We start from the raw sequence: 14,151 nt of genomic DNA on the forward strand, positions 1-14,151 counted from the left end.
GATTTATCATGCAAATTCCCAGTGACCTTTCACATCTTAAACCAGAGATGGAAGTCTGGCCAAATGGACTGCTTTGGCCTACACAGGCATTCTTTCCTCACACACAGTGTTTCTTTTATATTTAAAATTATTGCCACTATTTAAGAATCTGGAGATTTCATATAAAATCTGAGTTTCCAGATTCTCTTACAAAAATGCATGAGATGGCAACACTAAGCACCACATTCCCATATGACAACAGTTGGCTGGAGATGATTATCATTGCTCTCTAGTTGGACATAGTCCCCCCCTCCACATACTTCCTATTGCTTTATATCACCCCTCATCATTCATCCATTTAACCTGTGTGTGACAGGGGTTTCTTAGAGGGGCTTCAGGGGCTCTAGGTCCTACAGCATCCAAACAGCTTGACTTTCATTAGTTATATATATTTGCCTTCCAATTAGAATTTTCTATGGAGAAAGGGTTTTCTGCTATGAGGTTTGAAGATTTAGATGAAAAAGTAAATTAAAAAATGTATTCTTTGATCACCAGAAGATAGAGGAAAGCCACTTTAAAATTTTCTTTGGATAGAGTTTGTAGGTAGTCTATTGAAAGTCAACTGTAATAGCTTCTAGCAGAATCCTTAGACACTAGTTCTTTGGGTGAAATGAAAAACACACACAAATGGAGTCAACATTAAGTATAACAGTGAGAAAACCTAGGGCCAAAAGCAGGGGAGAGAACCCTTGAAATTTGAAGCATTTGTTAGAAGGAGCACACGTGGGAAAGCAGTAGGATGAGGCCAGAAGGGGAGAGTGGGGATAAGTAGAAAGAAAAAGCAGCTAAGAATACAAGAAGGATGGGAATAAACTCTATGAACAAAGGAAAGTGAAGAGGAATTAGGGGGGAAAGGGGAAAAGTGGTAAAAAGGGACAAGGGTACCACAAAAACAAACTGCAAAGAGGAAATGGAAGCAAAATTAGTGAAAGCATAGTAGGTGAAAAAGCAGCAACTTCTGAAGAAACATGAGGTGAAGGCTGAAGATCTGTAGAGGTCAGAGCACTTGATGTTCTTTTTATCATTGACTTTTCAGTGACTTCAGAGTAATAATCAACCCTTTATTTCTATGCCATGTGGCCCAAAGGCCTAATATGAAAGATCTTAACCTAAATCTAAGTTCACTACTATTCCCTGGGGGCCACTTAGGATCCTGGTCCTGTGTGTCTCTGAATGTTCTGACACAGGACACTTGTCTTTCCTCTACCGCTCCAACTTGTTGAACCCTGCTCAGCCTGGACTGTACCTTCTCAGCAAAACCAACCAAACAGAAAGATTTTCCTAAGGAGCAAAAATACATTCTTGGCTTCTCTCTGAGAGGTATCCAAGATGTTCCTTTGTGGGAAGAAGCTTGTCTATTTCCCCTAAAGTGGGAACAGTATGTTGTGAGATAATAATAGACCCATTATAAATTAAACAAATGACACATGTAAAAGGAAAATCCCTTTGCAAACTATAACAATAATAGCTGCCATTTTTTGAGCACCTACTGTGGCTCAGACATTGTATTAATAAGAAGCACCTTATATATCTCATGTAAACTTTCCAATCCTGTTAGATAGGTATTACTAATATATATTTTCTCAAACTCTGTATGATGTAAATTATTCTGATGAAAAATTTATAATAAAGTGAAGTTTTTATTAAAGTGTTTCTAGAATACAATCACAACTATGTAAAACACTTAAAATATTAAAAATTGAAAGAAAATGACAACAAAATATCAATAATGACTGCATCTCTTAAGAGAGATGAAAATAGAGTGATTTCCCCCCTTTTCTTCTTACTTCTCTATATTCCAAACAGAAGAGTTAGAATTCATCACACACATGTAAATACTTCTAAAAAAATTAAATGCTATAGAATTATGAGTCTTTCTAGAAATGATTCTTTGATAACTTTTGCAATTATTTTCTTTTGGGTTTATTTAGATTTTTCTACTTGAATGAATTTGAAACTAATGGTTTTATCCCCCAGAAAAATCACCAATATTATTGAGACTTTCAAAAAATTTTAGTAGCATACTTTCCTATTCATCTGCTATTATTTATCATTTATAATTTTAAAATTTTTTTCTCTCATTGGATTTACCATAGGTTTGTTGCTTTTATGGGCTTGTTTGCAAAGATTTCCTTCTTGGATTTATTTATTAATGTCACTATTTTTCTAATTCATTTTCTCTGCTTTTACCTTTCTTTCTTTCTTAACCTTAGGGGCAGGGAGTCTTTCTCCTTTCTCTAATTTCTTGAGTTGAACATTTAGTTCATTTTTCTTTTTAAATAATGAAAGCAAGGAGAATATATATATCTACCAAGTACTCTTATTTTTTTAAAATAGACCACAAGTGGTGTTGTTTTTATGGGTTTGGGTTTTTGTTTTGTTTGTAGTTTTGGAAAATAAGGAGAGGCTAAGGGTCTTGTTTGTCATACAGCAGACTGTATACTTATGCCTTAATGAAGAGGTCAGAGAGGCTTTATCCTACTAGAGGAAGAATATAACTAACCCAAGGGCAGAACCAGGATTTTAACAAGATTTGTGACAGTGGTTGGAAGCCTCATTTTGTCTATTCAACCACTTAAGTTACCATAGTCAGGTGCTCCAGGGTGCTGCAAGTTGATTCTCTGAAGCTGATGATGAGCCAGAGGCACAACTGAAGAATATTTGGTGCTACTCAGGAAATTCAGAAGCTGTAGCAGAAGTGTCATCCAGAAAGCAGGCTGGATTTGTGCTTAAAAATCTGATAAGAGAATTTGACACAGCAAGATATTAATACACAGATAATGCACCGTGCACTAAAGGAGAAGCAGGAAATATTTAAGCATCATCTGGATTTTTTATCTGCTCAGTTGGCTCTGAGGGACATGTTATATCACAGTCAAGGGAAGAAAGGACTTTGGCTTTCGATCATATATTTCTAATAGAAAGAAGAGCAGTGGTTATCTTTTTCCTGAAATATTTTCCCCAGGGAGTATGCTAACGCTTATTTGGAAGTTATTAATTTCTACACCTTCTAAGTGTTCCACCCAGGCTTATTTGATCATTTATATTTGCCCTTCAGAAGCACAGGGAGATCGAATCTGATTTTCATCTTAAAGGAGTTACATCCTTTTACAGGATGATTTGTCGGGGAAAGAATTTCAGAAGAGAAAAGGGATATTGATGAAATTCCCCATACAGAAAAAAATTTTGTAGGTTGTAGAAAATAAATAGGGATTTAAAAAAAGTTATTTTCAGCTGTTTACACCAGTAGGAAATTTTTGTTAAAAAAACTGAAACTGTCCATAAACGTGTATAAAATGCAAGTTTTCTTTAACTTTACTCCAAGTGATAATCACTGTGAACATATTTAAGATAATTATTATTTTACAGAAATAATCATAATACTGTTTTGTAACTTTTTAACTCAATATACCCTTGGCATCTTTTAGTTTTTTAAAACTGAGTGGTATTTTAATGAATAGACATATGGAAATTTAAACTCCCAAATGTTGGGCATTTGGGTTTCCCAATTTAAATAAATGGTGTTTCTTTGTACATATGTTCAAACATTTCTGTAAGCATTTCTATATGGATAATTCCAAGAAGCTAAGTTGTGGGATCAGGGATAAGTACATATTAATTTTAATAGGCCTTGCCTTCTAAAAATGTACAACTAAGTGTGACTGTATCTCCACACAGGTTCCAACATTGAATATTATCAATCATTTGTGTTGAGGGAGACAAATCTCTAAAAGATTTTTTAAAATATCATTCTTGTTTTATTTAAATTCTTTAAATATTAGTGAACCTTTTCATGTTCATTATTGTCCTCAATATTTGTGTTCTATAAATGCCTGCTGAAGTCATTTGCCAAGTTTTCTATTGGCTTGTTCACATTTTTATGTAAGAGGTCTTTGTATATTAAGAAAATACAACTCTGTGTCTTTTAGATGTGTGGTACATTTTAGTTTATATTTTCACTTTTGGTTTTTATTTTTTTCATTCAAAAATTTAAAATTTTTACAACCAGTTTCATTTATTCTTTCCTTTAAGGCTTTTTGGTTTTATGTCTTTAAGATTTTGTGTCATTCTCAAAAATGCCCTCCCTACCCCAACGTAGCAATAGCTTTCCAACCTGTCTCCCTGCTTCTTCCCTTGCCCTACCCCCCTTCACGTACAAGTCTACTTTTAACACGTTAGCCTAAATAACATCTTCAATATCTAAGTTTGATCGCATTACTCCTGTACTCAGAAACCTTGAATGGCTTCTCAGAGTAAAAACATCTTTGCACTCACCCTCAGTATCCCTCTCTCTATTCCCAGCACTCTTGCCCACTCAGCTGCAGCCACACCAGGATCCTTCCTGTTTCCAGAATACTTCAAACATGCTCAGCTCCAAGCCTTTGCATTTGCTATACCTCTCCCTGCAACATCTTTGCTAAAATGTCAATTTGCTAATGAGGTCCTCTGTGAGCATTCTATTTAAATTGCATCGCTGCATTCTCACCCCAAACTCACTATTTTTTTTATTTTCCCCTTAGCACTGACATACACCATCAAATGCAGTATATATTTTTCTGGTTTTTTGCTTGCCTTCCCATCTCACACACATACACTCGATTATAAATTCCATGAACACAAGGGCATCGTTTGCTCAAAACTGTAGTTCCAGCTGCCAGAATAGTACCTGGCATAGAAGTTAAGTAATGAAGATTTGTGGAAGGAAGGGAAAGAGGAAGAAAAAAACTAAGACAGCATTTTCTACCCATTGGCAAAGATCAAAATATTTTATAACACTGGTGACAAGCATAGGTAAACAGGAACATAGCTAGTGGGTTCTAAGTTTGGTGTTCTGGCAAAAGTACAAATGTCCCTACTCTATGCTCTAGTAATTCTTTTTCTAGGAATACAGACTATGGATATATCCTTGAGAAATGATGTATGTTCACAGTAATTTATTGCACCGGTGGGGAAAAAACTGGAAACAAACTCATGACCATCAATGAGGTAGTTATTAATAAATTATGGCACATATACACAATTGAATACTGTGCCAGTTTTTAAAAAATAGAGCAAGATCGAGGAACCCCTTTGCGTACCCGTCTCCAAGATCAACTGGTAAAAGAAAAAATAAGCAAGGTACAGAAGTGCTACAATTTGTGTAGCAGGACAAAAGCAAGGGTAATATATATCTGTAATATATATACGGAAAGATATATCATGTCACAAAAAACATTGTCAAATTACATGCTGGGGGGACATTGTTCTTTTTAATAAATTTATGTGAATGCATTACTTATCCATATTACTTATTTAATAATTAAACCGAAAAAAATCTTGAGTAGGAAAAAAAAAATTTTTTTAAACGCTAAGAAGACATGCTCCAAATGCCTGCAATTCCATCAATAAAAGACACACAAACTGGGTCCTCCACCGGCTAGGGCGGGGGAGGCAAGCCCTGCCGCTGCCACCGAGGTGAAGCTTCCTAGAGCGGCCCGGAAGTGCCTGGCTGCAGGTGGCCGGGCGCCAATTGGTCTCTGAGTCTAGCCTTTGTTCGAGGCTGCCTAAAGGGTATTAGCTGTCGCACCTGTTACCCTCTGCGTGTAAGGTGAGTATGTTCCGGCTCCCAGGTGGAAAAGAGGAGAGGACGGGGCACAGCTGTGGTCAGCAGCAACCCCCTACTCTTTGTGAGCATAGTGTAACGCCCCTGTCCCTCCTCCCATCTCTCGACACATCTACAAGAGGGGGCTTGGCCCGACCTTCCCCGAGAGGACAGGGTGGAAGGGGGACTCTGGGGGTTCCTCTGCGGAGGCATCCATCTGACCCCCATCCTAGGGCATGGCGCACATGCCCTAAAACCACTGAATCCTGTGGACACAAGTCAACCCATGCATCTCAGGATTTGGAATGAGCCTTTTAACAAAGCTAATAATACTCAGGGTTTATTTAATGCTTACTAGTGCCAGCTGCCATGCCAGGGACGTTGCATACGTTCTCATTTAATCTGTATATTAAACTTATAAGAAACTTGAGAATTTTACATGAGGATTTGTAGCTCTAGTCTAGATAAGTATTAATCACCTCCTCTAAATTATACAGTAAAGCATAGATTCAAATCATGTCTTTGTGTCACTGTTCTTTTTTACAGCCTCCTATAAGCTGTTTTCTCTGACTCAACTCTAGTGGCTTGGCTTCATTAGTGTTTATGTTTGCAGCAGCTTTTGTCATTCCTCTATGGTTATGACTTTTTATGCTTTAGGAGTGTCTCTGAGGCAAGATCCTAAGAGATTCTCCTTGAAGCAATCCAAGATAGAGGATTAATCTCCTGCCTAGAATGTCCACAGCCCTGAAAACTGAGAAACAAAAACGACTTCTGCTAATTAAAGCAGAAGACCACTACTGGGGACAGGATTCCATCTCACAAAAGTACAGTCCTCATAGGAGGGAACTCTTCAGGCAGCACTTCAGGAAGCTCTGCTATCAGGATGCACCTGGACCCCGTGAAGCTCTTACCCAGCTCTGGGAGCTTTGCTGCCAATGGCTGAGGCCGGAATGCCATACCAAGGAGCAGATTTTAGACCTGCTGGTGCTAGAACAGTTCCTGAGCATTCTTCCTAGGGACTTGCAAGCATGGGTGCAGGCACATCATCCAGAGACTGGAGAGGAGGCAGTGACTGTGCTGGAAGACCTGGAGAAAGAACTTGATGAACCTGGAAAGCAGGTGGGTGTGAAGGGGCAGCCATTTGGCTGTAAGTGATCAGGGTATATGGACTGGGCCAAAGCAAAAAGCATGTGAAAGAACACCTGAAAGTATTTAATATGTGGACCCCAGAGAAGAACAAGGTTAAGAGAGGGACCTGACTATGTCAAACAACTAAAGTGTGGCTGGGTAAAGAGAGAGGAAACACTAGACTAACTTTATGACAGTTTGGAAAACTAAGATCAGTGGGAAGCTACAGGAAGGCAAACAGGTATCAGAGGAAAAAAGAATTCCCTAACATTCATAGCTGCTCATAAATAAAATGGGCTACACCATAAGAAACTCCCTCTCCATAAAAGTATTCTAGTAGAGGTTCACGTAGCTGTCAAGGATATTGCAGAGTCCCTTTTTCTGCCCCTTCCCCTTGCAAAAAAAAAAAAAAAAAAAAGAGGATATTGCAGAATAGTACTATTCAATAGAAATATGTGAGCCGTATATGTAATTTAAAGTTTCTAGTAGCTGCATTTAAAAATAAAAACAGGTGAAATTAAGTATATTTTATTTAACTCAAAACAATCATGTAATCAATATAAAAATGAGGTATTTTAGATTTTTTTGTATTAAGTTTTCAAAATTTGATGTTTATTTTACACTGAGCCTGTCTCAATTTGTACTAGCCACATTTTAAGTACTTAGTAACCACATTTTGCTGGTTACTAACATATTGGACAGCATGGTTATAGAAGAATCGCCCCCATTTACTGGAATTGTGTTAGATGATTTTTAAGGTACCTTCCAAATCCCAGGACTCTGATGCTGGACCTCTGCAGATCAATGAAAGAAGAGATACTGAATTTCACTCTTTAGTGTCCTGAATTGTAGAGATTAGCCTCTGTCTCTTTTTCTTAGTCATCATTGCCATTTACAGTTGAATGAAAATTTGTCCACCTTTCTTTGTCCCTGGGTCCCTGGCAGATACTGCTTTTGATTTTTTTTATCTGAAGTTCTTTCAGTTCCCATAAAATCTAGTTTATAAGTCCAGTCATAACTCATTGTTCCCAGGTCCCAGCCAATTCAGAAAGACAGGACATACTCTTGGCCCCCTTGGGAAGGTCATATGAGTCACTGGCTGTCCAGCTCCATCCCAAGAAGAACCAGCTGGAGCAGGAATCTGGGAAGTCACAACGGAAGGGTAAGGAGCAAAAGTTTTCAGTGTATAAGGGAAGAGGTGGGTTCTTAGGTTAGAGTACAACTTTCTCACTTTCATGTTCTCCTTTTAAAGATTTCCTGCTTGTCTTCCACCTCGCTATGGATAATTTTCTTTTCTTTTTACCTTTGCCCCATCATGTAAAGAATTATATTTTAGTTTCACTAGATATAAAAGTTGCTATTTGGCCCAAGGGGTGGAAAATGAAATTTAACTAATCATTCAAGTTAATAATACCTTTTGTTTGTTTTGTTTTCTAGGACATAACTCAAAATGAGTTAATAATACCTTATACTTCTATTTGTTATCTAATGGTTCTAGTTCCAAATTCCTTTAAATTTCCATTTTGAGACAGGAGAATTTATGGCACCCTGTATTATTCAGCCAGGGCTGCCATACAGAATACCCTAGACTGGGTGGCTTAACAACAGAAACTTATTTTCTCACAGTTCTGGAGACTAGAAGTCCGAGATGAAGGTGCTAATAGGATTAGTTTCTGGTGAGGCCTCTCTCCTTGGCTTGGATACTTCTTGCTGTGTCTTCACATAGCCTTTTCTCTGTGCACTCACACTCCTGGTGTCTCTTCCTCATCTTATAAGAACATCAGTCCTATTGAATTAGGTCTTATCCATGTGACCTCATTTAATCTTAATTACCTCATTAAAGGCCCTGTCTTCAAATATGGTCACATTGGGGGTTAGGGCTTCAACACAGGAATTTGGAGGGGGTGGGACACAAGGGACACAAGTCAGTCCATAACACACTCACATGCTGAAAGAAGTAGAGGGCAAGGATCAGTCAAAACAGCTGGGTTTTTTTGTTTGTTTGTTTTGTTTTTTATCTGTACGTGAGGTTGACTGGGTTTGGTCCCCCATTCCAGCTCACTAATTGCAAATTGGAGTATCTAGCGTATCCCCAGGTTACATTAAAAAGCAGACAAATTTTAAATTCCAATTCACCCAAATCTTACCCTTTTCAGTGTCCCCTGCCCTTTCTCTATAGGGTCTCATGTCCATGATGCCTCTGCTGCGCAGTACCTTAAACTCTGAGCTATTTTGTATTCTTATTACTTAAATTTTACCAATATAGTTCTCTCATTCTCTGGGATCCCTGCCAGATGATTTGTCTAATCTGAAAAATTATTTTGAGCTAAGATGTTATATCTTACTGATATCTGTGATATGTGATATCTAGCTGATATCTGGAAAGGATGACATTCAATTATACATAATTTAAAGGATTCTTTCAGTGCTTTAACTCTAGGAGTGGAGTGCTGGTTATTGTTTGGCTTTAGAGGTGATGTTGAGAACACCCTATCTATCTGTTCATTCATTCCTCCTTCATTGAACATTTATTGAACAGCAGCTATGTGCCAGGCACCATGCTAGATGTAAGGAATCCAAAGATAACACACTTAAGTTAACTTCTCTTCAAGAAGCAGAAGGAAGAAGATTTTGTGAAGACAGAGCAGGGACTCTCAGAGAGGTAAGAGAAACAGAAGAGAGTGGTGTCACTGAAGCCAATGGAGTTGTTTCTGCCAGGAGAGATCATCAGTAGCCAATGCTACTAATAGGACACAAGATAAGGACTGATAAGAGTCCACTAAATTTGACATTTAGAAGTTAATGATAGTCTAAGCAAGAGTAGTTTGGGGGCAGACACTAATAGGTGCAGACCATTTTAATAAGCTTTAGTAAGCTTAACTATGTGGAGTCTTCACCTCTTTTCTATGAGGAGGCATATAATTTGGGAGGTGACAGGACATACACTCATAAAACAGGTCACAATAATAATTTAACATGTCAACATGCTAAATTAATTTCACTATGTTTAACACAATTACTGATTATGACTACTGGTTTATCTATTCAAAACTTTAAATTCTAGATGGTCCTTCTCTGTTTTTCTATAGATACTTCTGGACTACTTCCACTCTGCTTCCTGTTAGCATTAAGTCCAGAAAAATACACACTTCCAATACTTAAAATTGTAGAGGCTTATACAAGTGCTGCTACCAAAATAACATTTCAAGGGAATACTATATAGTTAAAATATGATGCTTCAGGAAATCTAGCTATCCTGTGAGGCCTGAGAATTCTTAGGGAAGCCCCTATTTTATCTATGTTGAACAGTATAGGTATGATTTCTTTTTCCCCCAGGGTACACCACCAGCAACCTTTGGCAATTTTATCTGTATTCACCACCACCACCACACTCCCTGCTGAAAAAGACATGCAAAAACAAAACAAAACCTGGCTGGGCGTGGTGGCTCATGCCTGTAATCCTAGCACTCTGGGAGGCCGAGGCGGGAGGATCACTGGTGATCAGGAGTTCGAGACCAGCCTGAGCAAGAGCAAGACCCCGTCTCTACTAAAAAATAGAAAGAAATTAACCGGACAACTAAAAATATATAGAAAAATTTAGCCGGGCATGGTGGTGCATGTCTGTAGTTCCAGCTACTCGGGAGGCTGAGGCAGGATTGCTTGAGCCCAAGAGTCTGAGGTTGCTGTGAGGTAGGCTGATGCCACGGCACTCTAACCCAGGCAATAGAGTGAGACTCTGTCTCAAAAAAAAAAAACAAAATAAAACCTGCAAAAGTCACAACACATAATTTCAAGAAGTGCCTTTCAACTTTCTTATAAGCACATAGTATCTGTTCCAAACCCTTATTTTACAATTGAAGAACTATACCCACAGTGGTAGTGACTTGTCCAAGTTTCCATAAGGAGTTAGAGGCAGAACTGAGATTAGAATCAGAACCTGGGGTTCCTGCCTGCTAGCCCAGAACAAATCTTTTAAATGATCATGATAATGTACCAATAAGCCAACACCTTTTAAAAATAAATGTACTCTTGAATAGAGACTAACAGTGTTTTTTATGCAGTATTATTTTAAAAAATTCATTGTATCCATACTAAGAAGACAGTAGTAGTATTAGCTGTTAGCTAGGGTAACGGGGATCATTTCCATATACATATAATTGGGAATTATAACAGTAGTCGCTTAATACAAATTATCTTTATATATGACAGAAGAACTCAGACAGCTGAATCTTACAATTCTTTGTAACACATTTAAAACTGTTTAAAAAGTAAATGAAATCTTTATGGATATGCTATAGGCCACAACACTGACTTTCTCTGTTAGCAATAAGGTCCCCCTAGTCAATCTTCTTAACTCTGTTCCAGTTTTACTTCACTTAGCACCCAAACTTGTCCTTTTTCCCCTAGACTGTCCAGCAGCTAGTAAACATGGTTATTAAATGATCTTTGTGGACTTATCCTCATCTCAGTGATGAGGAGGGCTTGAACCTATCTGGAATTGTAACTGATAAGGACTTTTGGTATTACATGTACCAAAATAACGTTGGAAAAATGGCCCTGGTAGAAGATGCTAAAACCAAATATTCCTAATTTTGTCAGCTCTGAAACAAAGTCACCTGGAATACTATTAGGCTGGCACTTGAAAGAGATACATAAACAAGACCCTAAAATTCAGTTGGTTAAGAAATAGACTGCAGATCCCTGAGATGAGAAAAGTTTGTATTTGACAGTTTCCATACATTATTCTTTACATTATTCAATTACAGATCTAAGGAAAAAGGTTATAATTTGAATTGCTGATCGAGGAAAACTGATCCTGTATTTTAAAAAATATCATTTGAAGTCCTAATGAGAGATTTTTCTCCAGCTTTCTCCTGAAGTCGTGGAGAGAGACTCATCCTGAGGACTGGTAGATTACTCTGAAGACAGTGAACTGACTATTAGTGTTGACTCTTTGTGTCTTTTTTTTTTTTTTAATATTCATCTTCATCCATAACTTACAGGGAAGCCCACCAGGAATAACTCCAGTATGTAAGAGAAGATGTTCAACCAGTATGTTGATGTTTGAGAACATTTTTCCTAGTGGTATGGGGGTGTCTATGATTTCCAGGATTTGCTTGATAATTACCACCCTACTAACTTTGTGATACTTCTGTCAATGCATTATACTTTTCCAAATACTTTATCATACATTTCTTCGCTCATCTGGTCATTCAAACAATAGGTAAGAAGGAAGGCACAGGTGATAAGGAAACCAAAGTGGTTATCATCTACCAAAATTTAGACAATTACCAGCAGAACCAGGACTGGAATCTGAACCTTCTGGCTCTAATCTAGTCTGCTTAATTTCTTGCCAGAAATAATGTAGCATTGGGATTCCAAAACAATGTTATCTTAGAGCAAACAGCCAAACTTTTGAGAAAGCTGTCTGATGAAAATGATTATAAGGGGGAAAGTAAGATTTGATAGGAAGGAGTTATGGTTGTTACAATGAGGATTTGAATTCTTGGGACTCAGGTAGGCCAGACCCAGCCCAGGCATTAAAATGTTCTGGTACTCTTGCAGCCTCTTCTGTTATGCCAAAGGAACTAATAAAACTATCTATAATCAATGGTAGTTGTATAGTTGGTATGCCTAGGTCTGTTGAGATGGTGGTTTCAGCATGGAGCATGACCAAATTGGTGGTATCTTTTACCCTCTCCAAATCATCAAAATAGCTGTTTTCTTAGAGAATTCAACTCAAATATTTATTGAATACTTGTTGTGTACCAAGTTCTATGCTAAGCCTTGGGTTAAGGACATAAGAATTAGCAAAAGGGAATAAGCACATCTATTTTGGGAGATTAGGGAAGACTTCCAGGAGGAGACAGCATTCGAGATGGCCCTTGAATAATGGCTAGGCCAGTGGTTCTCAGATGTGGTTCCTGGACCAGCAGTACGTGTCTCACCAGGAAACTTGCTAGAAATGTAAATTTTTGGACTCTACCCCAGCCCTACCAAATCAGAAGCTTGGAGGTGGAGGAAGAGGAGTCCAGCAATCTGTGTTTTAATAAGCCATCCAAGTTATTCTGATGTACAATAAAGTTAGAAACCACTGAACTAGGATTTAGACATGAGGAGATGATGGTGATGATGTCAGTTTTAGGAAAAAATTCTCCAGTCATTTTTACTCGATTTTACTCCCACTTACCACCTATGTTTTAGGCCCTTCCATGTTTCTGCCAAACTTTTACCTCCCTCCCCATCTCTGTTCTCCAGTTTGTCTGCCTATCCTTCTTAATTATCCTTAGCATATCTATAGTCTCCCCATTTACCACTCTGCCTTTGCACAGGATTGTCAGGTAATCCCTTGATCTCCATTTTTGGCTTTTCCTCTCTTAATCTACTTTCAAATAATTTATCCTACTGCTATCTTCCTTACTGGTCTCTTAATTTCTTCCCTATGTTGTGACTATATGATGTGATGGTACCAAAAATAAGATGGTGCCAAATATTTGATATGTGTGTTGTATGTGACTTTTCTCATTATTTATAACATGTTTATAACATTGACATGTTCTTTGTTCAATAGGCTTTTTGCTTCTCAAACCTAGAATAGGACCTGTTTGTGTACTGTTTGTTACAGGTGATAAAACCAGGACTAAGAATGAAGAGCTGTCCCAGAAGGAAGATGTTCCCAAAGACATGGAATTCCTTGGGGAGATAAATGACAGACTCAACAGAGATATGCCTCAGTATCCTGAAACCAAAGATGCTGTTGAAAATGAGGACAGATTTGAATGGCAACAGAGGGAGAGAAGACGATATAAATGCGATGAATGTGGAAAAATTTTCAGTCATAGCTCAGACCTTAGTAAACACAGGAGAACTCACACTGGAGAGAAGCCCTACAAATGTGATGAGTGTGGAAAAGCATTCATTCAACGCTCACATCTCATTGGACATCATAGAGTACACACTGGAGTAAAACCTTATAAATGTAAAGAATGTGGGAAAGATTTCAGTGGGCGCACAGGTCTTATTCAGCATCAGAGAATCCACACAGGTGAAAAACCCTATGCGTGTGATGAGTGTGGAAGGCCCTTCAGAGTAAGTTCAGCTCTTATTAGACATCAAAGAATTCATACAGCAAATAAACTCTACTGATGTGGAGGCAGTATTAATAACAAAATCTCTTTAGATGCTCAGGCCTAACTAGTTACCATACTCTACCTTAGAGACCTTATGAGTTTCCTGAATGTGCGCAAAGCATCAATCATCATTAAAAACTTCTCTGGCACCAAAGAATCTACCTGAGTAAAATATCTTTTTATTTCAAATTAGTTCAGTTTTTTGGGAGGAATCGAGTTATTTCAGAAAGCCTTGTCTACTGACAGCACTGCCCACTTGCAGCCCAAGATCAA

At 38.0% G+C, this 14,151-nt stretch overlaps 1 protein-coding gene and 1 long non-coding RNA gene across 3 annotated transcripts in view; one reads left to right on the forward strand and one right to left on the reverse strand.

Moving 5' to 3' along the window:
* Positions 1 to 14,151, reverse strand: part of LOC123638424 — a 42,128-nt gene that overhangs the window by 11,799 nt on the left and 16,178 nt on the right. For both annotated transcript variants that reach the window (XR_006735350.1, XR_006735351.1), the window contains exon 2: positions 2,624 to 2,776. This is a non-coding gene — a long non-coding RNA (uncharacterized LOC123638424). The remainder of the gene's footprint in view (positions 1 to 2,623; positions 2,777 to 14,151) is intronic.
* Positions 6,278 to 14,035, forward strand: ZSCAN16 (zinc finger and SCAN domain containing 16). Its single transcript, XM_045551981.1, has 3 exons — positions 6,278 to 6,739; positions 7,781 to 7,910; positions 13,374 to 14,035. Exons 1-3 carry the CDS (start codon positions 6,353 to 6,355, stop codon positions 13,892 to 13,894), a joined length of 1,038 nt encoding a protein of 345 aa, XP_045407937.1. The 5' UTR covers positions 6,278 to 6,352; the 3' UTR covers positions 13,895 to 14,035.

Source organism: Lemur catta, chromosome 5, assembly GCF_020740605.2.
Source record: "Lemur catta isolate mLemCat1 chromosome 5, mLemCat1.pri, whole genome shotgun sequence".
Taxonomy (NCBI): domain Eukaryota; kingdom Metazoa; phylum Chordata; class Mammalia; order Primates; family Lemuridae; genus Lemur; species Lemur catta.